At 43.1% G+C, this 23,168-nt stretch overlaps 1 protein-coding gene across 5 annotated transcripts in view; it reads right to left on the bottom strand.

Annotated features, from left to right (window-relative positions):
• slc10a7 (solute carrier family 10 member 7) overlaps positions 1-23,168 on the bottom strand; it is a 435,171-nt gene that overhangs the window by 109,740 nt on the left and 302,263 nt on the right. For 2 of the 5 annotated variants that reach the window (XM_068041333.1, XM_068041322.1), the window contains exon 7: positions 2,289-2,322. The exons of the other annotated variants lie outside the window; for them this stretch is intronic. In XM_068041333.1, coding sequence (XP_067897434.1) covers positions 2,289-2,322 — 34 coding nt within the window. The remainder of the gene's footprint in view (positions 1-2,288; positions 2,323-23,168) is intronic. 5 annotated transcript variants of the gene reach the window in all.

Here is a 23,168-nt window from a genome sequence, read left to right as displayed (position 1 = left end):
CATTCCGTTCAAAAACTTGTCAAGAAACAACCATCCGTGGCTCATTCAGCAAGTTAAGGAGAGTATTAGACTAAAAGAAGAGGCTTACAACGTAGTAAGTCTGAGGATTGGAAGTGTTCTAGAAACCAACAAAAGGCCACCAAAAAGTTGATAAAAAGGGAAAAAATAGAATGAGAGTAAACTAGCCAGCAGTATAAAAGCAGATTGTAAGAGCTTTTATAAGTACATAAAAAGGAAGAAAGTAGCTAAAGTGGTCCCTTAGAGGCAAAGACAGGAGAATCATCATGGGGAATGAGGAAAGGCAGAGGCATTGAACAAATATTTTGTGTCTGTGTTCACAGTGGAAGACACAAGTTCCATACCAGAAATAGGCAATAACCTAGGGACTAAAAAGAGTGAGGAAATTAAGGATATTGATATCAGCTGTGAAAAAGTATTGGAGAAACTTGAGGAACTAAAATCTGACAAGTCTCCGGGACCAGATTACCTACATCCTAGGGTTCTAAAAGAGATAGCTGCAGAGATAGTGGATGCACTGGCTATGATTTTCTAGAATTCCTTAGATTCAGGAATGGTTCCATCAGATTGGAAGTTGGCAAATGTTATGCTGCTTTTCAAGAAAGGTGGTAGAGCAACAACGGGAAACTACAGGCCAATTAGCCTATCAGTCATTGGGAAGATGCTGGAAACTATTATTAAGCGAGTCTTAACATTGCACTTGGAAAAGCATAGTATGATTAGAACAAGTCAACATGGCTTTACTAAAGGGAGATCCTGTTTGAAAAATTTATTAGAGTTTTTTGAGGATGTAACTAGTAGGGTAAATAAAGGGGAACCAGTAGATGTAGTATACCTGGAATTTCAAAAAGCACCTCATAAAAAATTAATAGGCAAGTTAAGGGCTCCTGGTGTTGGGGGTAATATATTAGCGTATAGAGGATTGGTTAACAGACAGGAATCAGAGAGTGGGCATAAATGGGGCATTTTCAAGTTGGCAGGCAGTGAATAGTGGGGTGCCGCAAGGATTAGTGCTGGGGCCTCAGCGATTTGCACTCTAAATTAATGACTTGGATGAAGAGACAAAGAGTAATGTATCTAAGTTTGCTGATGATACAAAGCTCTGTGGAAAGGTAAGCTGCGGGGAGGATGTAGAGAGGTTGCAAAGAGATATAGACAGGTTAAGTGAGTCGGCAACAAGATGACAAATGGAGTATGATGTAGGGAAGTGTGAAGTTGTTCACTTTGGTTGTAAAAATAGAAAAGCAGAATATTTTTGAAAAGGTGTTGATGTTCAGAGAGACTTGGGGCTACCCGTACAAGGAATGCACAAAGTTAACATGCAGGTGCAGCAGACTATTAGGAAGGCAAATGGCATGTTGGCCTTTATTGCAAGGGGATTAGAGTACAGGAATAAAGAAGTCAGGGCTTTGGTGAGACGGCAACTGGAATATTGTGTGCAGTTTTGGTCTCCACATTTAAGAAAGGATATACTTGCACTGGAGACAGTGCAGCGAAGATTTACTAAATTGGTCCCTGTCATGAGGGGGTTGTCCTATGATGAGAGGCTGAGTAAATTGGGCCTATATTATCTGGAGTTTAGAAGAATGAGAGGTGATCTAATTAAGACATACAAGATTCTGAAATGGCTTGATAGGGTAGAAGCTGAGAGATTGTTCCCACTGGTCAGGGAATCTAGAACATGGGGACACTGTCTCAGGATAAGGGGCCAATCATTCAGGACTGAGATGAGGAAAAATTGCTACACTCAAAGGGTTGTGAATCTTTGGAATTCTCTACCCCAGAGGGTTGTAGATGCTCCATCATTGAATACATTTAAGGCTTGAATGGATAGATTTTTGGTCTCACAGGGAATCAAGGGATATGGGGAGTAGGCAGGAAAGTGGAATTGAAGCCCAAGATCAGCCATGATCGTATTGCACGGCGGAGCAGTCTGGATGGGCCATATGGTCTACTTTTGCTCCTATTTCTTGTGTTCTGACACAGTTGTCATACTGAGGCACACAACTAGCCACTGATTGGATAATAGCTCTAGAAATATGTCAGCCATGACAGCTATGCCCATCTACACAACAGCTCCGGTATCTGAATACCTAACATCTAAAACTCATTGGTTTTGGCAGTCTCATTCATCATTTCTATCAGACCTCACGAACTACTTTTACCAGGATTCCTAGATATCAGGATCACTGTTGCAACAATATCCCAAACTATATAAAATCCCCACAATTTCTGAATGCAGCTGCATGCAGTACCTGCAACCTACTTACCTGGGACATTGCTCCTATCCCCTTCCTCTGTAACCTGGGCGAAGGCATAAAAATTAACCACGTAGTTAATGAATATAATAATCAAGACCACTGATTTACAGTTTCCGTGCAAACATGGACATAATTATAGAATTTGATACCAAAAATATCAACACACCCACAACATACTTGTGCTGTAAAAATGCAATTTACTTTTTAATCATCACAAATCAGTGGGCCCAATAATATCTTGTATGCTAAATATTTTGCATGGAATAAAACAAGATATGCTCTTGTTCACCATGAGCAATGCCACAGAAGATCTGTAGTATTACCTTTACCCATTTTAGGATAATTAATTTTTAGGTCATAAGTATTACATTAACTGAGACCAAGGGCAATTGCTATGAACGCTGGACCTTGTAACATGATTACATTTTAAAAACTGTGATTTTTTAAAAAGTTCAAGATGGAATCTGGAAGGTCAGGTGACCTCACATCCACTCTGCGAAAGGACAAGACAGAAGTCGTGGTTACCAGGACAACAGAGAACATAGATCAAAGACTTTCTTTTGCAAAAACACCTGACAAACAATGGATTTTGCCCTCTTAGACCTTCAGGTCATAAAACAAGGAGTCAATAATTCAGAAGATGTAAGTGAACCAGGCAACTGTTAGCACCTGGAAATAATGAAAGGCCCAAGTGGCTCTGTGAAACCAGACTTCTGGACCCTACATTTTTGGAACAATGCAATAAGCTATTGACTTCTGAGTCCAGATAAATTTAACAGACTTTCTGAAGGCAAAGTGGCTGTAAGAGAAGAAACCAGCAACTGTGGCCTCAAGGCAGGCTGTAAGAAGGGAACCCAGCAGTTGCAACCTGAGAGCAGACAGTAAGGAAGACAACTAGCGGTTGAGTCCTCAAGAGAGAGAGGAGCCACCTGCTCTCAGAAGCCTGTTGCAGCAAACGGCAGTGAAGACTTGAACCTGTTTTGAAAGTGGAAGCTTGCAGAGAACTAGATGACCAGCAGGATCACCAGGAAATGCCTTATTCACAGACATCCAGGTCAGAAGTGCTCGGAGAAATGAGTGAAGAGGACATTGAATTTTGAAACAGTCTGGGAGATCCAACCCATCGAAACCAGGAGGGGTTTGGGACTTTTAACCGCAAATGATTGCACCAACAAAAAGAACTGTGTAACATATAAGTGTGGTGTGGGGCTTTCAAATTTTTTTTTTAATAAGTAAAGAAAATACCTTTCTTTGCAATTTGGGCTATCAGCTACTTACAAAGTACTATTCAGTTAATCGGGAATTTCTTTTAATTTAGTTGTTATAATAAAAGTCTTAAAATGTGAAATCTTGTTTTGTGATTCTTAAAATTGGACACATCTCAAATTATAGCCCATAATTTCACGTTAACAATCTCACTGAGGTTGTAACACAATTGATGGATTTAATTTGTTCAAGAATATAGGGCGGTACAGTGGCGCAGTGGTTAGCACCGCAGCCTCACAGCTCCAGGGACCCGGGTTCAATTCCGGGTACTGCCTGTGTGGAGTTTGCAAGTTCTCCCTGTGTCTGCGTGGGTTTTCTCCGGTTGCTCCGGTTTCCTCCCACAAGCCAAAAGACTTGCAGGTTGATAGGTAAATTGGCCATTATAAATTGTCACTAGTATAGGTAGGTGGTAGGGAAATATAGGGACAGGTGGGGATGTTTAGTGTAGGATTAGTATAAATGGGTGGTTGATGTTCGGCACAGACTCGGTGGGCCGAAGGGCCTGTTTCAGTGCTGTATCTCTAATCTAATCTAATCATACCCGGTGGCGGCTTTCAGCTCATTACCTCCTTTGTATGTCTTGTCCAAGTATTTTATATTTTTAGAATCTAAAACCATATATTGATGTGGGGACCACAGCTCATTTCTGCAAGATAATACAGTAATAGTCCATAATTATAACCTTTCAAATACAATTTCTATAAACATTAGAACAGGAATAGGCCATTTAGCCCTTCAAGCCTATTCAGCCATTCAACGACAGATCTGTGGCCTAAATTATATAACCATCTTTGCCCTATATTCCCTAATGCCTTTGATTAACAAAACTCGGGCAATATCAGATTTAAAGTAAGAATTGACACACAAAGACCAGTATTGTGTATGTGCTAAAGGTTCAGATTTGACAACATTTTAAATGATATAAGGAGCTGCAGACCTCAACAGCTTTAGACTCCTAATTTATTGTTTTATTTATATATCTTCCCCACAATTATATCTTTAGAAATTTGGCCTGTGGCCTGAAGTTATTGTTTTGTGACACAAACATGGGCAATGGACTGACTAAAGGTGCTCTTACATTTGCAGTTTCTGTAGTTTCAATTGTGGGAGACCAACATCTGTGCGTTGGCTACCAGTACGTATACTGCTAAAAATGGATCCCTCATCCAAGTTCCAGAATCTTCAACTCACATTTTATTTTATACAATTTTACATTTTTATAGGCCTATGGTTCTAACATGGAGATAAGCACAGAAATTACATGACTAGGAATTTAACACTTGCCATTTCTGTATTTTAGATCACAGGAGATCAATGGCATTTTCTTGCATTTCCTACATTACATCAGTGACTACACTTCAAAAGTATTTCATTGGCTGCAAAGTGCTTTGAGACACCGGTGGTCATGAAAAGCGCGATATAAATGCAAGTATTCCTTTCTTATGGAAATTTAATCTTTTATTCTCTGCTGTGTATGGATTAGCATGCTCAGGTATAACAATTGACCCCAAATCGATAAATCACTTAACTGAAAACACGTGGGATGTGAATTTTTCTCTTCTCACCTCGGAAAGTGAACAAGCTAATTGGGAGCAGCAGCAGGAGTGGGCAGACCTCTTTCGAAAACAGGAAAAAAAAACAAAGTGTGACCTCACAGGAAAGCAGGCAAGTAATTGGTTGGTGAGTATTGCTCTCCCCTCTAAACTAGGGCACTGCAGCTCGAGGAACATCGACTCAGACTTAGTGACCTGGAGTCTGAGCTTCAGACGCTGCAATGCATCAGCAGGGAGAAAGTTTCCTGGACACTTGTTCTACGAGGCATTCACACCCCTTAGATTAAGTACTTCAGATTTGGTCTGGTTCTGGAACCAACCAGAGAGCAGGTTATATTAACTTGGTATTGTGTAATGTGATAGGATTAATTAATGACTTCAGAGTAAAGACACCTCTAGGTAGCAGCAACCACAATATGATTGAATTTTACATCCAGCTTGAAAGAGAGAAGAGTGGGTCAAAGACTAGTATTTTAAACTTGAATAAGGGCAACTATGTGGGCATGAAAGATGAGCTAGCTGAGGTGAACTGGGTTATTAGGCTTGGAAATAGATCAATAAAGAAGCAGTGGCAGACATTAAAGGGGATATTTCAGAATACACAGAATAAGTATATTGCTGAAAATAGAGACATGTTGTCGAAGCTTTTCGTCTTGCACTCATCAGGACAATCGCAAGAATAACCAATGTAAGGGAAAACAACAACTTATATTGCATGAGAAGAGAGTGCTGATTGGTTGGCAAGTGAACTCTGATTGGTAGAGGCGTTGCCATGGCGAATTCACGAGTTTTTGGTGACTAACAGTTAACTGCCAAGCTTTGTTTAAAATTTAAACCAGGGAGCTTGACTCTGATTGGTCAAGGCATTGCCCTGAGGAATGAACCAACGAATGGCTGTCACTTATTTTGTTCAGCTGAAACAGGCGCAATGTTTGTGCATATTCTGTCTGTCTTCAAAGAACAAGGCCCTGTGTATTAATAGATGTAACTTCCAGTACGTGCAAATGCACCACACTGCGAGCCCTACTAACAATCTTAAATTGGTTGTCAGCGTAATTAGAGTCAGAGAGTCATAGAGAGATACAGCACTGAAAAAGGCCCTTCGGCCCACCGGGTCTGTGCCGACCATCAACCACCCATTTATACTAACCCTACATTAATCCCATATCCCCTACTACATCCCCACTTTCCCTCAATTCTCCTACCACCTACCTACACTAGGGGCAATTTATAATGGCCAATTTACCTATCAAGCCTGCAAGTCTTTGGCTGTGGAAGGAAACCGGAGCACCCAGCGGAAACCCACGCAGTCACAGGGAGAACTGGCAAACTCCACAAGGGCAGTACCCAGAACCGAACCCGGGTCGCTGGAGCTGTGAGGCTGCGGTGCTAACCACTGGACCACTGTGCCGCCCACAAATTCTGACAGCCAATTTAAGATTGTCAGTAGGGCTCGCTGTGTGGCACATTTGCACGTACTGGAAGCTACATATATGAAGACTCGACACCATCCAGGACAAAGCAGCCCGCTTGATTGGCACCCAATCCACAAACATTCACTCCCTCCACCACCGATGCACAGCGGCAGCAGTGAGTATCATCTACAAGATGCACTGTAGCAACACATCAAGGCTCCTTAGATAGCACCTCCCAAACCCACGACCTCTACCACCTAGAAGGACAAGGGCAGCAGATATATGGGAACATCACCACCTGCAAGTTCCCCTCAAACCTACACACCATCCTGACTTGGAACTATATCACCGTTCCTTCACTGTTGCTGGGTCAAAATCCTGGAACTCCCTTCCTAACAGTACTGTGGGCATACCTACCCGACATGGACTGCAGCGGTTCAAGAAGGCAGCTCACCACCATCTTCTCAAGGGCAATTAGGGATGGGCAATAAATGCTGGCAGAGCCAGCAACACCCACATCCCATGAACAGATAAAAAAAACTAAGTACAATGCAAGAGTTAAAGACAGTTGGAAGGAGGATGAAAGCATCTTTAGCAGGTCTGACTGTTACAATGGAAGACAGAATTGAAACAGCAATCATTGGCGAATGAATCCCTGGAATGCCCAAGGAACAGTTAATAGGTACTTCAGATGTGACTCAAAGTATCCTTATGCAATGAACTACCCTAAGCGGAGGAGCAGAGTCCTCAAAATAACGCATGGCATAGCAAATTCTGAGGCAGAACAGGAAGATACTTATGAACCTGAATGAATTGCACCAGTCACAAGGAGTTTTAGTCCAATGATGAATGTGCTAGTTGCGGATTCGTTCAATTGTGCTGTATTGGATACTGCTTGCGCACGACAGTATGTAGAACTGATTGAAGCCAGATAACATTGTAACCACTCAGTAGTTATGAAAAGCAAACAGTCTTAGAAGTTACACAGACAATTTGCTCACCCTTCTTTGTCAGACCCTACTAAAGGATGCGGATGTGATTGATGAACAATATAGGAGGATGAGATTAGTGAAAAGTGTGTAAGTTGTAAAAAGTATCGGAGGACACCATCACGTCCTATTGTCAGCCTTCCATTGGCACGTAATTTTAATGAGATAGTTGCCATGGATTTAAAAGTGCGGGATAATGACAGAATATTTTCATTCTACATTTTATAGACCTAGCAACTAGATTTAGTCTTTCTACAATAATAAATAGCAAGGACAAAAGGATGGTTATAGACAAAGTTACAGAGAAATGGATAGGGACTGGACTTGAGGCACTAGCTAAGTGTCTGACTGATATTGGAGGGGAATTTGCCAATGACGAGTTCAGAGACATGTGGAAAACAAGTACATTATGGTTATGAATACTGCAGCTGGAAGTGCTTTCAACAATGGGCTCTGTGAAAGGAATCATGCAGTGGTTGATGAAATGCTGCACAAAATATTTGCTGACCAGCCAAACTGCAAGTTGACAACTGTCCTGGCATGGGCGGTTCACGCGAAGAATGCACTTCAGATGGTGGGAGGATACAGTCCCTATCTATTGGTCTATGGGTGGAATACCAAATTGCCTTCTGTACTGTGCAATAGTCCTCCTGCTCTAGAAGGTACTACAATTAGTTCCATTTTTCTCTGCACATTTGAATGCTTTACATGCAGGGAGACAGGTGTTCATCAAGGCTGAGGTCTCTGAGAAAAGTCACAGAGCCCTGAGGCATCATATAAGGCCAACTGAGGCGGAATTTAGTTCAGGAGATTTGGGGTATTATAAAATGAGAGGGTCATAGGGAATGGAAAGGCCCTGGTAAGGTAATCGGTTGTGATGGTAAGACAGTAGTTAACAAACATGAAAATCAAACTGTTACGGTTCATTCCTTGCAATTGTTCAGGGATGATTACAAAATCTCAGAATCTGAGCAGTTGATAGAGGGAAACAATGCACCTTGTACCTCAAATACTCATGCGTTTTGTGATGAAGGTACTGAATGAGGTAGATCAAGGGTTGGATAGTAATGTGAGGGAACATGACGCTCAAGAAATCTATCGCATCCAAAGGGCAATTGCCCAAGTAGGTACTCGAGTGACATATATTCCAGAGGAGCTAATAGATGGAGGGATGCAACAATTGTGGGACGTGCAAGAAAATCTACGAGCAAGTTTAAATTTTGGTTAAATGTTCAAGATGATGGCCAAGAAGCAAGGTCCATGGACTGGCAGAATGGGGTGAAACAGTGGAGGTTAAGAAAGCGCAAAGCAAGTTCTAATAGTGGGTCTGGAAGTGACTCTTGAGCAAGAAAGCAATCACGTACTGGAGAAAGAGCCTCCAATAATGTGCGAGGGAGATCTTCTAGCAGTAGTTCCGAAAGACATCAAAGTGCTAATAGTGGCCGTAGTTTGAGCAGATTCCACAATGAAACTAAGGCTCGAGAGCAGTCTCAGAATAGAACTAGAAGTAAAAGTCCTCATGACTGTAAAATTTTAGTGGTCGCCATTAAGCTTGAGGACAAACTAATAAGCGAAGCAAAACATAAGGAATTAGAGACTTGGAGAAAGTTTGCAGTTTATTCTGAGGTGACAGATAGAGGACAGCCAGCCTTGTCACACAGATGAATTTGTACTGAAAAAGTCCTTCCTGATGGAACTTGTAAGGCTAAAGCAAGGCTAGTTGCGAGGGGTTTTGAAGAGCGACTGGGTGATACCAATGTTACAGCAGACTCTCCTACAGCTGGAAAAGTAATCTTGAAAATCTTTTTAGCTTTTTTGGCCACATATTTATAGGGGATAGATCCATTGATATAAAAGCTGCATTTCTGCAGGATGACACTTTTCAGAGAGGTGTGTTTCTGAAACTATCCAAAGAGGCAACAGTTGCAGAAGGAAAACTATGGAAACTGAACAAATGCATCTTCGGCCTTAATGATGCTTCTAGGGTGTGGTATTTCTCGGTGAGATCTGTTTTGTTGAAAATTGGTTGTGTTCAACTAAAAGCAGATCCTACAATGTTTTATTGGTATCATAACGGAAAACATTCAGGCAACTTCATGATGCACATTGATGATTTCTTATGGAGTGATACTGCAGATTTTGAGAAATATGTTATTAATAAGATTAAGGCAGACTTTAAGATTGGGAGTTAGGCTTGTGGGGCCTTTAAATATCTTGGTTTAGATAGTAAGCAGACTAAGTCTGGAATAACTTTAAATAAACAATCCTATTTAGAGAGTGTTAATTCCATCCTGGTTAATTGTGTTAGGCCATCACAGAAAGATGATATATCTAAAGCAGAGACTGAGCAATTGCGAAGCTTGTTTGGTCAATTAAACTGATTGTGCTCTCAGACCAGGCCTAATGCTCATTTTAAGTACAATGATCAAACATCTGAAAGTTGAGAATGTTTTAAGGACAAAAAACATTTAAAAAAATTAAATCTGGAGAAATGTGTACTGAAATTTCCATCCTTAGGTGATCCAAAGAACATGAAACTAATAATTTTTAGTGATACTTCACATGCTAAACGGTATTCGAATGCAGCTCGTTTCATAATATTTCTGATGGGTGAAAATGGGAAATAATGTCCTTTAGCTTGGGAAGCTAAGAAAATAACATGGGTCGTCAAAAGCACATTGGCTGCGGAAACACTGGGTCTTGTGGAGGCAGTGGATATGGGGTTCTATTTGTCAAATATTTCGGGTGAACAGGGGACATACTGAAGATTGGATACCCATTGAATGTTATGTGGATAATCGTTCTTTGTGGGACAATGTACACTCTACAAAATGTGTGAGTGAGAAAAGACTATGTATTGACCTTGCTGAATTGAAACAAATGCTGGACAGAAAGGAAATCTCCAAACTTAAATGGGTAGATGCAAGTCATCAGCTATCCGATTGTTTCACAAAAAGAAATGTTAGTACAAAGAAATTATTAGAGGTGCTAGAGGAGGGGCATCTCACAATGTAAAACTTTGTACCAAATATGGATTTTATTTTGATTTATTTTGAAATGTTCTTTGAGCATGTTAATAATTTGTGCATAATATAGAGCCCTTTCCTATCCTGAGTGGTGTGAAACAGGGCTGTGTTCTCGCACCCACACTTTTTGGGATTTTCTTCTCCCTGCTGCTTTCACATGCGTTCAAATCCTCTGAAGAAGGAATTTTCCTCCACACAAGATCAGGGGGCAGGTTGTTCAACCTTGCCCGTCTAAGAGCGAAGTCCAAAGTACGGAAAGTCCTCATCAGAGAACTCCTCTTTGCTGACGATGCTGCTTTAACATCTCACACTGAAGAATGCCTGCAGAGTCTCATCGACAGGTTTGCGTCTGCCTGCAATGAATTTGGCCTAACCATCAGCCTCAAGAAAACGAACATCATGGGGCAGGATGTCAGAAATGCTCCATCCATCAATATTGGCGACCACGCTCTGGAAGTGGTTCAAGAGTTCACCTACCTAGGCTCAACTATCACCAGTAACCTGTCTCTAGATGCAGAAATCAACAAGCGCATGGGTAAGGCTTCCACTGCTATGTTCAGACTGGCCAAGAGAGTGTGGGAAAATGGCGCACTGACACGGAACACAAAAGTCCGAGTGTATCAGGCCTGTGTCCTCAGTACCTTGCTCTACGGCAGCGAGGCCTGGACAACGTATGCCAGCCAAGAGCGACGTCTCAATTCATTCCATCTTCGCTGCCTTTGGAGAATACTTGGCATCAGGTGGCAGGACTATATCTCCAACACAGAAGTCCTTGAAGCGGCCAACATCCCCAGCTTATACACACTACTGAGTCAGCGGCGCTTGAGATGGCTTGGCCATGTGAGCCGCATGGAAGATGGCAGGATCCCCAAAGACACATTGTACAGCGAGCTCGCCACTGGTATCAGACCCACCGGCCGTCCATGTCTCCGTTATAAAGACGTCTGCAAACGCGACATGAAATCGTGTGACATTGATCACAAGTCGTGGGAGTCAGTTGCCAGCATTCGCCAGAGCTGGCGGGCAGCCATAAAGACAGGGCTAAATTGTGGCGAGTCGAAGAGACTTAGTAGTTGGCAGGAAAAAAGACAGAGGCGCAAGGGGAGAGCCAACTGTGCAACAGCCCCAACAAACAAATTTCTCTGCAGCACCTGTGGAAGAGCCTGTCACTCCAGAATTGGCCTTTATAGCCACTCCAGGCGCTGCTTCACAAACCACTGACCACCTCCAGGCGCGTATCCATTGTCTCTCGAGATAAGGAGGCCCAAAAGGAATATATAATTTATTTTGAAATGTTTGAGCATATTAATCCATGTTGTATTATAAAAGAAAGAAGGGAATCTGTTAATTGTGTATCAATTGTTTGATTATGTGCAGGTGGAGTGTGTTAATTAGGATCTTACTTGAGCACTTGTAAGCAGACACTTACTGAGACAGGTGGAGGTTTTTGAACGAGGAGCTACATGTTTGTATTCCTTTTACTTTGTACAATAAATGTGAAACTGAGAAGAGGTAGTCTCCAGCATGATCCTTCCATGACAAGCTTTCTGGAGTTTTAACATCTGAGGCTCAAGGAGCTTCAGATCAGAGTGGATGAGCTGGAGGCCGAGCTACAGAACTGTGATGCATCAGGGAGGGGGAAAGTTACCTGGACACTTTGTACCAGAAGGCAGTCACAACCCATACAATAGCATCTTCTGATTTGCTCAGTGGTCCGGGACAGGAGGGTGTGCCTGCGGCAGGTGAGGGAATTTGGAAGAAAGATGTACAGGAGCCTCAGCCTTTGCAATTGTCCAATAGGTTTGAGGTTCTTTCAGCTTGTTTGGATGAGATGAGCAAACTGACCATGGCACCATGGTACAGGAAGACTTTCAAGCAGGGGGAGCAAATAGGAATGTATTGGTAGTAGGGGACAGTCTAGTCAGTGGGATAGACATAGTTCTCTGCAACCAAGAGTGAGAGTCCAGCAGGCTGTGTTGGCTGCCTGGTGCCAGGGCTTGGAAACTGCTCAGGGCTGGAGAGGAACTTGGAGGGGGAGGATCCAGTTGTGGTGGTCTGCATGCATACCAAAGACATAGACAGGACTAGGAAAGTGGCTCTGCATTGACAGTATGAGCAGCAAGGGGTTAAATTAAAAAGCAGAGCCACAAAAGTAATAATCTCAGGATTATTATCTGAGCCGCGAGCAAACTGGAGTAGGAAAATAAGATGAGAGCTAAATGCGTAGTTTGAAAATTGGTGTGGGTGAAATGGGCTCCAATTCATGGGGCACTGGCACCAGTACTGGGGAAAGTGGGAGCTGTACTGTTGGGATGGTCTTCACCTGAACTGTGCTGGGACTAGTGTTCTGGCGAGTCATATGACTAGGGCAATAGTGAGGCCTTTAAACTAAATAGTGGGGGCGAGGGATCAAGTGAGGGAAGATGTGATAAGGTAGCAATAAGGAAATTGAGTGTGGCAAGAAGGGAAGATTGGAGGGAAGCAAAACTGTTAACAGGAAGTAGCAAAGTAGTAAGCAAAATTAGAAGACAGACGAAGCGAAGGCAAGCATCAAATAGGATCAGAATGCAGAATAATGTTAAAAGGACAAAGTTAAGGGCACTCTATCTGAATGCACACAGCATTTGCATCAAGGTAGATGATTTGAAGGCACAAATAGAGGTAAATGGGTATGATTGCCATTACAGAAAACAGGGTGACCAAGACTGGGATCTGAATATTCAAGGATATTTGTCATTTATGAGGGATAGACAAAAAGGAAAAGGAGATGGGATAGCGCCCTTAAGGGATGAGTACATTAGTGAGAGAGGATCTTGGATTGAAGGATCAAAATGTAGAATCAATTTGGGTGGAACTAAAACAGCAAGGGACAACAAACAGTGGTGGGAGTTGTTTATAGGCCACCAAACAGTACTAGTAATGTTAGGCACGGTATAAATCAGGAAATTAGAGATGTATATAGCATGGGTAATACAATAATAATGGGCAATTTCAATTTACATGTAGACTGGTTAGCAATAATGCTGGGGAGGGTGAATTCCTGGAGTGTATGAGATGGGTTTCTGGAGCAGTATGTTGAAGAACCAACCAGGGATTGGGTTATTTTAGATTTAGTATTATGTAATGAGAAAGGGCTAATTAATAACCTTGCTGTAAAGGAGCCTTTGGGAAATAGTGACCATAATATGACAGAATTTTACAGTAAGTTTGAAAATAATATAGTTCATTCTGAAACTAGGGTCTTAAATCTGAACAAAGGAAACTATGAAAGTATGAGGGGCAAGTTGGCTATGGTGGATTGGGAAAATACACTAAAATACAGGCAATGGATAGCATTTAAAGAAGTATTACATCATCTACAACAGGTTGTCCAACCTTTTCGAGTAGGGGGCCACATTACAATTTTTACCTTACACAGGGGGCCAGTGATACAATTTCAGAAAGATAAAGGCATCAAAAAGTTACTATTAATCAAAACAACAAATGTGCATTTTTGTGAAGAAGCTTTAAATGATTAGATTAATTTATTGACTTAATTTCTCATCACTATGTTGGACACTGATTTAGTGAGATACCTGGCAATATTTGCTTGCACAAGTACTCAATGTTTGCCCACACTTCTTGTAGCGATGCAGAGTATTCTGGATGGATGTACATCTGTCAGGAGTGATCTTGGTTGCTCTCTTTCCCTCCTCTCTGTCTGTCTGTCTATCTATTCCTCTGTTTGTGTGTATGTGTCTCTCTCTCTCTCCCGCCCTGAGGCGGAGAGTATTGTGGCGAGTACATATAGAGAGGTGGTCACACTGCAGGCTCAGACTCCACAGGCAGGAAGGGACTGGGTGACCACCAGGCAGAGCAAGAGGACTAGGCAGGCAGTGCAGGAATCTCCTGTGGCTATTGCCCTAAAAAACAGATTTATTGCTTTGGATACTGTTGGGGGGAATGGCTTCTCAGGGGAAAGGAGCAACAGCCCAATTTGTTGCACCACGGTTGGCTCTGCTGCACAGGGGAGAAGTAAAAAGTGTGGGAATGCAATAGTTATCGGGGATTCAATTGTAAGGGGAATAGATCGGAGGGGGCCTCCCTATGTGGCCACAAACAAGACTCCAGGATGGTATGTTGCCTCTCTGGTGCTAAGGTCAAGGATGTCTCAGAGCGGTTACAGGACATTCTGAAGGGGGAGGGTGAACAGTCAGTGGTCATGGTACACATTGGTACAAATGACATAGGTCCTAAAAGCAGAATATAGAGAGCTAGGAAGTAAGTTGAAAAGTAGGACCTCAAAGGTAGTGATCTCAGGATTACTACCAGTGCCACGTGCTAGTCAGAGTAGAAATAGTAGGATATATCGGATGAATACGTGGCTGAAGAGATGGTGTGAGGGGGAGGGTTTTAGATTCCTGGGACACTGGGACCGGTTCTGGGGGAAGTGGGACAAGTACAAACTGGACGGGTTACACCTGGGAAGGACCAGGACTGACGTCCTAGGGGGAGTATTTTCTAGAGTGGTTGGGGAGGGTTTAAACTAAAATGGCAGGGGGATGGGAACCTTTGCAAGGAGTCAGAGGAGGGGGGATCAAAGACAAGAACAAAAGACAGTAAGGGGAATAAGAAAAGTGATAGGCAGAGAAATCAAGGGCCAGAATCAAACAGGGCCACAGTGAAGAAGAGTGAGAAGGGGACAAGTAATGTTAAAAAGACAAGCCTTAACGCGCAGAGCATTCGCAATAAAGTGGATGAATTAATCGCGCAAATAGATGTAAACGGGTATGATATAGTCAGGATTACGGAGACATGGCTGCAGAGTGACCAGGGATGGGAAATGAACATCCAGGGGTATTCAGTATTTAGGAAGAACAGACAAAAAGTAAAAGCCAGTGGAGTTGCTTTGCTGGTTTAAGAGGAAATTAGTGTAATAGTGAAGAAAGACATTAGCTCTGACGATGTGGAATCTGTATGGGTAGAGTTGAGAAACACTAAGGGGCAAAAAATGTTCGTAGGGGTTGTATATAGACCCCCAAACTGTAGTGGTGTTGTTGGGAATGGCATCAAGCAGGAAATTAGAGATGCATGCAATAAAGGAACATCTGTAATTATGGGTGACCTTAATCTGCATATAGATCAGGCAAATCAAATTAGTCACAATACCGTAGAGGAGGAATTCATAGAGTGTATACGGGATGGTTTTCTGGACCAATATGTTGAGGAAACAACTAGAGAACAGGCCATCCTAGACTGGGTATTGTGAAATGAGAAAGGAATAATCGACAATCTAGATGTGCGAGACCCCTTGGGGATGAGCGACCATAATATGATAGAATTCTTCATCAAGGTGGAGAGTGACGTAGTTGATTCTGAGACTAGGGTCCTGAATCTTAATAAAGGAAACTACAAAGGTATGAGGCGCAAGTTGGCTATGATGGATTGGGAAACATTACTTAAAGGGATGACGGTAGATAAGCAATGGCAAACATTCAAAGGGTGCATGGATGAACTGCAACAATTGTTTATTCCTGTCTGGCGCAAAAGTAAAACGGGAAAGGTAGCCAAACACAAATATCATACCAGAAATGTTGGGGAACACAGGGTTTAGTGAGAGGGAGGAACTGAAGGAAATCAGTATTAGTAGAGAAATGGTGTTGTGGAAATTGATGGGATTGAAGGCTGATAAATTCCCAGGGCCTGATAATCTACATCCCAGAGTACTTAAGGAAGTGGCCCTAGAAATAGTGGATGCATTGGTAGTAATCTTCCAAGATTCAATAGATTCTGGAACAGTTCCTACAGATTGAAGGGTAGCTAATGTAACCCCACTATTTAAAAAGGGAGGTAGAGAGAAAACAGGGAATTATGGACCAGTCAGCCTGACGTCAGTAGTGAGGAAAGTTCTGGAGTTCATTATCAAAGATTTTATAGCATTGCACTTGGAGAACAGTGGTAGAATCAGACAGAGTCAGCATGGATTTACGAAAGGGAAATCATGCTTGACAAATCTACTAGAATTCTTCGAGGATGTAACTAGTAGAGTTGATGAGGGGGAGCCAGTGGATGTGGTTTATTTGGACTTTCAGAAGGCATTCGACAAAGTCCCACATAAGAGATTAGCGTGTAAAATTAAAGCGCATGGGATTCGGGGTAGTGTATTGCGATGGATAGAAAATTGGTTGGAAGACAGGAAACAAAGAGTAGGAATAAATGGGTCTTTTTCCAAATGGCAGGCAGTGACTAGTGGGGTACCGCAGGGATCGGTGCTAGGACCCCAGCTATTCACAATATATATTAATGATTTAGATGAGGGAACTAAATGTAATATCTCCAAATTTGCGGATGACACAGAACTGGGTGGGAGGGTGAGTTGTGAGGAGGATGCAGAGAGGCTTCAGGGTGATTTGGACAAGTTGAGTGAGTGGGTAAATGCATGGCAGATGCAGTATAATGTGGATAAATATGACGTTATCTACTTTGGTAGCAAAAATAGGAAGGTAGATTATTATCTGAAAGGCTATAGACTGAGAGAGGGGAATATGCAACGAGACCTGGATGTTCTCGTACACCAGTCACTGAAGGTAAGCATGCAGGTGCAACAGGCGATAAAAAAGGCAAATGGTATGATGGCCTTCATAGTGAGAGGATTCGAGTACAGGAGCAGGGATGTCTTGCTGCAATTATACAGAGCCTTGATGAGGCCACACCTGGAATATTGTGTGCAGTTTTGGTCTCCTTATCTGAGGAAGGATGTTCTTGCTATAGAGGGAGTGCAGTGAAGGTTTACCAGTCTGATTCCTGGGATGGGGGGACTGACGTAAGAGGAGAGATTGAGTCGGTTAGGATTATATTTGCTGGAGCTCAGAAGAGTGAGGGGGGATCTCATAGAAACCTATAAAATTCTAACAGGATTTGACAGGGTAGATGCAGGGAGGATGTTCCCGATGGTGGGGGAGTCCAGAACCAGAGGTCATAGTCTTAGAATACGGGGCAAACCTTTCAGGACTGAGATGAGGAGAAATTTTTTCACCCAGAGTGGTGAGCCTGTGGCGTTCTCTACCACAGAAAGCAGTTGAGGCCAAAACATTGTATGCTTTCAAGAAGGAGTTAGATATAGCTCTTGGGGCGAAAGGGATCAAGGGATATGGAGGGAGAGCGGGAACAGGTTTCTGAGTTGGATGATCAGCCATGATCATAATGAATGGCGGAGCAGGCTCGAAGGGCTGAATGGCCTACTCCTGCTCCTATTTTCTATGTTTCTATGAGTTCCCCTCTCTCTGTGGTGTTCCCCCGCTATCTTTGTGTCTCCCCTCTCTCTTTCACTCCTCCCCCTCTCTCTGTGTGTTCCCCCTCCCTCTCATTGCTCCCCCTCTCCCTCTCTACTTCCCCCTCTCTCTGCTCCCTTCCATCTCTCTCTCTCTCTCTGCTCCCCCTCACTCTCTGTTCCCCCCTCTCTCTTTGCTTCCCTTCTCTCGCTCTCCTCCCCCATCTCTCTCTCTGTTACCCCTCCTCTCTGTCTCTCTCCCTGTTCCCCTCCTCTCTCTCTACTCCCCCTCTCTCTCTGCTCCCCATCTCTCTCTCTGTGCTGCCCCCTCGCTCTTTGCGCCCTCTCTTTCTCTCTCTGCTTCCCCTCTCTCTCTCCTCCCCCCTCACTCTCTCTCTGCTCCCCCCGCGCTTCCCTTCTCTCTCTCTCTCCTCCCCCCATCTCTGTCTCTCTGCTCCCCCTCCTCTGTCTCTCTGTTCCCTCTCTCTCTACTCCCTCTCTCTCTCTTCTCTCCCCCCTCTCTCTCTGCTTCCCTCCTCTCTCCCCCCCCCCCCGGTCCCCTTCTCTCACTCTCTGTTTCCCTGTCTCTCTCTCTCTGTTCCCTCTCTCTCTGCTCCCCCCTCTCTCACACATAGTTGCAGGGAGCAGGAATGCTCAGCACAGCAGCTTTGTGGTTGGTCAGTTTAAAAAAAAATTGCACTGTCAGTTTCACAGCTGACAGGTCGGTATCCAACATCGGACAGATTCAGAGTTTTCTGGCAGGCTTTGAAAAGAATTCAGAATCCCCCAGAAAACCCCAAATCTGTCCAGTTGGAAACCGACCTGTCAGCTGTGAAACTGACAGGACAATTTTTTTTAAAAGCCGGTCTGAAAGAAGAAGTGGATGGGAAATTCCTCATCTCTGAGATACATCCGCAGGCTGGGTCCAGGCCCGCGGGACGTTGTTGGACAACCCTGATCTACAGCAAATATACATTCCGCGAAGACACCAAAAGCCAATCAGAAAGATGAATCAACTGCGACTAACGAAAGAATTTAAGGATTGCATTAGATCAAAGGAAGTAGCTTATAAAGTTGCCAGAAAAAGTGGTAAGCCCGAGCACTGGGAGCAATTTAGAAGCCAGCAAAGGATGACCAAGAAACTGATAAAGTGAAAAGAGAATATGAATGCAAGCTAGCGAGAAACATAAAGCAGACTGTAAAAGCTTCTTTAGGTATGTGTAAAGGAAAAGATTAGCAAGGACAAATGTGGGTCTATTACAGGCAGAGACAGGAGAATTAATAATGGAGAACAGGGAAATGGCAAAGAAACGGAACAATTACTTTGTGTCTGTCTTCACAGAGGAAGATACAAAAAATCTCCTAGAAATACTAGGGAATTAAGGGACTTGTGAAAAGAGGAACTGCAAGAAATTAGTATTAATAAAGAGGTAGGATTCAAAATTAACTGGATTGAAGGTTGGTAAATCTCCTGGACCAGATGAGCTACATCCCAGAATGATGAAGGAGGTGGCTTTTGTTATGAAAGTGATTCTGTTTTTTATTAAAAAAATATTTTTGAAGGAACTTATGGTTAAGCTGAATAAATGTTGGACCAGGTTTTTTTTAGAAAAAGAGAGTGATCAAGAGGACACTGAGGAAGCTGGATTGGCAAAAGTGTTGCTAGTTGTCACATGGCGTGGGTTGGAGATGGAGCGGAAACCCTGGAACAGGGGCAGAGACATGACAAGCTCTCCTTTGATTCGACAAGCCCAGTAGTAGCCGAGTACGTGTGGGGGGTGGGGGGGGGGGGGAGGGGGGTGGGTGTGTGTGTGTGTGTCTGTGTGTGTGTGTGTCTGTGTGTGTGTGTGTCTGTGTGTGTGTGTGTGTCTGTGTGTGTGTGTGTGTCTGTGTGTGTGTGTGTGTGGCTTTACCTTCTGGAAGGAGATAAAGTTTGCTGCTGAGTGTCAAAAAAGGACAGAAGACCACAACCCAGCTCGCTGTCCTGAAACTCCCAAGCAAAGATCCTGTGAAGTCCACTGTGTCAATTCAACTTGTTTCCTGTATTTGAAGAGAACCTGTTGAAAATAATTCTCAACGCCGCCTGAAAAGAACCTGTTTACATGCACTCAGAAGTTAGACTGAATGCCAGTTTGTAACAACATATTTCACCTGCTGTTTCCTTCAAAAATGAGCAAGTAGTTAACCCAAGTGCTTTTTATCTATAACAGAGCTCTAATCCAAAAATTCCTTGTATCTTTTTTTGGTTATATATATGTGTGTGTGTTTGTGTGTGTGAGAGAGAATGTGTGAAGTGGCTCAGGTAAAAGGGAACTTTAAATATTTAATATTGGGATTTTTTTAAACATTTGATCCGTGTATTTATGGTTTACTTCATTTTTAATTAAGACTTGCTTTATAATATGATAATTTTGTTGTTCAGTAAAGAAACCTGGTTGGTGTGTTCTTTTCTGGGAAAAATAGAGTATATGATTAACTGTATTGATAAGTGGGAAAATTTAAATAGTATGTTGTGACCTGTGGAGAAGTGGGACTGAATTAACAGTGCACTCCTCCCGCCTTGGTCGTAACACTATAGAGTTAGTGGATGCATTGGTGGTTATCTTTCAAAATTCTATAGATTCTGGAAAGGTTCCTGCAGACTGGAAAGTAGCAAATGGAACCTCACTACTTAAGAAAGGAGGGAGAGAGAAAATGGAGAACAACAGACCTGTTAGTTTGACGTCAGTAGTAGGGAAACTGATAGCATCTATGATAACTAGACACTCAGAAAATAATATGATTGGGCAGAGTCAATATGGATTTATGAAAGGGACATCATGTTTGGCAAAACTGTTGAAGTTTTTTGAGGATGTTACTTGTAGCATAGATAAAGGAGAACCAGTGGATGTGGTGTATTTGAATTTTCAAAGGCTTTGGACAAGGTCCCACACAGGAAGTTAGTAAATGAAATTAGAGCACATGGGATTGGGGATAGTGGTCTAGATTGAGAATTAGTTAACAGACAGAAAAGAGAGAGTAGGAATAAATGGATCATTCTCAGGATGGCAGGCTGTTATTAGTGAGGTAACACAAGGATCGGTGCTGGGGCCACAGCTGTTCACAATCAATATAAATGACTTCGATGTGAGGACTGAACGTAACATTTCCAAATTTGCTGATGACACAAAACTAGGTGGGAGTGTAAGTTGTGAGGAAGATGCAAGGAGGCTTCAAGGTCACTTGGACAGGTTAAGTGAATGAGCAAGAACATGGCAGATGGAATATAATGTGAATAAGTGTGAAGTTATCCACTTTGGTAGAAAAAAAACAAAGGCAGAGTACTTCTTAAATGGTGAGAGATTGGAAAGTGTTGATGTCCAAAGGGACTTGGGTGTCCTTGTTCATGAGTCACTAAAAGCGAGCATGTAGGTGCAGCAAGCAATTTGGAAGGCAAATGGTATGTTGGCCATCACTGCAAGGGGCTTTGAGTAAAGAAGTCTTGCTGCAATTGTATAGAGCCTGGATGAGAGCACACCTGGAATATTGTGTACAGCTTTGGTCTCCTCCTCATCTAAGGAAGGATATACTTGCCATAGAGGGAGTGCAATGGAGGTTTGCCAGACTAATCCCCGGAATGACAGGATTGCCTTATGAGGAGAGATTGAGGCAACTGGGCCTGTAGTCTCTAGAGTTTAGAAGAATGAGAGGTGATCTCATTGAAACTCACAAAATTCTTACAAAGCGTGACAGGGTGGATGTAGATAGGATGGTTCCCATAGTTGGTGAGTCTAAAACCTGGGAATATAGTCTCAGAATAAGGGTAGGTCATTTAAGACTGAGATAAGGAGGAATTTCTTTACTCAGAGGGTGGTGAATCTTTGGAATTCACTACCCCAGAGGGCTGTGGAAGCTCAATCATTGAGCATGTTCAAGACAGAAATCGATAGATATCTGGATACTAATGACCCCAAGGGATATAGGGATAGTGTGGGAAAGAGCCGTTGAGAAACACGATCAGCCCTGATCTAATTGAATGAGGGAGCAGGTTCAATGGGCTGAATAGCCTACTCCTGCTCCTATGTTCCTATGCCCGGTGCTATAGACAACCTACTGTGCCTTCTAACTTAGTGGCACTTCCAAATCTAGACATACAAGTCTATTCCTTCATCCAAGCCATTAATACAAATGCTGAAAAGCTGAGGCCTTAGCACAGATCCTTGGGAAATATCACTTATATATACAGTTGATCAGAGAACATTCCCTTTATATCTATTCTGTCTCTTACCTTCCAACCAATTACCAACCCATGTCACAAGGTTACCTCCAATTTCACGCACTTTCATTTTTGTTAAGAGTCTCTTGTGCGGAATCTTATCAAATGCTTTCTGGAAGTTCATGTAGACAACATCCATAGACACTGCCCCCTCCACCATGCTGGTGACCTCCTGAAAAAATCTAACCAGATTAGTCAAACATAACTTACTCTTCACAACTTCAGGCTGACTCTGATCAGCTCATAGTTATCCAAGTGCGCAGTCACTCAGCCTCTGATAGATTTCAGTAACAATCTTGCGACCGATGTTAAATTGCCAGGTATGTAGTTACTTGAGGGGAATTTTATGGGGCCTGCAAGGACAGTTTCCATGGCAGGCAGGGTGACATAATTATGCGGGAGGTGATATTTTGCATACCCGATCACAGGTCCAATTTTAGAGACTAAGTCAGCGGCGTGTTTGTGGTGGTTTGGGCTTCAAGCCGTCAGGTGGCGGGTTCCAACTTTTCATACAGTTGCATACCATGAAAACGCATTACCCTATTATCTGAAATTCAGTCCGACCTGCCAGATTAAATATGCGGTGCATGGGAATCTCATGGCACTCGGTTCACATTCGTTTAAAGGTGGTGTGCACCAGTTGCTTTTGTGCTGTTGTGTCTGAGGTCAGTGGTTTTCTTTCTTGACCTCTTTGGCACAACGAAAGGGCAGCACTGGAATGGATGTTTGGCACCAGAATGGAGAACAGAAAGGGTGATTCATTCGGGGAGAGAAGGAAGGGTGGATTGGAGAGGATAGGGTCTCAGGTGCATGGAGGTGAGGGTGAGGGAAGCCAGAGAGGACAGAGGATGAGGTCTCGGGTGCATGGGAGGGAAGCTAGGGAGGGCAGAGGGTAGTGTCTCAGGTGCATGGAGGCATGGGAGAGGGAATTGTGTAGCGCTCAGGGTGTGGACTAGGTGATGCTGTTGTTGCTTTTGGGGGGGGAGGGGGTGGGGGGGGGTTGGAGCAGATAATGTATGTGAAGTTCATAATGGGCCTAAAGGGAGGGGTGAGTACTGTCCAATCGAGGTCCTGTGGGGAGAACTTCGGGTGCTGGCTGGCGGAGGGCATGGTCACAGTTATGGGGGGCAGTTGGA

Source organism: Heterodontus francisci, chromosome 1 (genome assembly GCF_036365525.1).
Source record: "Heterodontus francisci isolate sHetFra1 chromosome 1, sHetFra1.hap1, whole genome shotgun sequence".
In the NCBI taxonomy this organism is placed as follows: Eukaryota; Metazoa; Chordata; class Chondrichthyes; order Heterodontiformes; family Heterodontidae; genus Heterodontus; species Heterodontus francisci.
The sequence above is the reverse complement of the archived record's forward strand: the minus strand, read 5'-3'. Positions and strand labels throughout refer to the sequence as shown.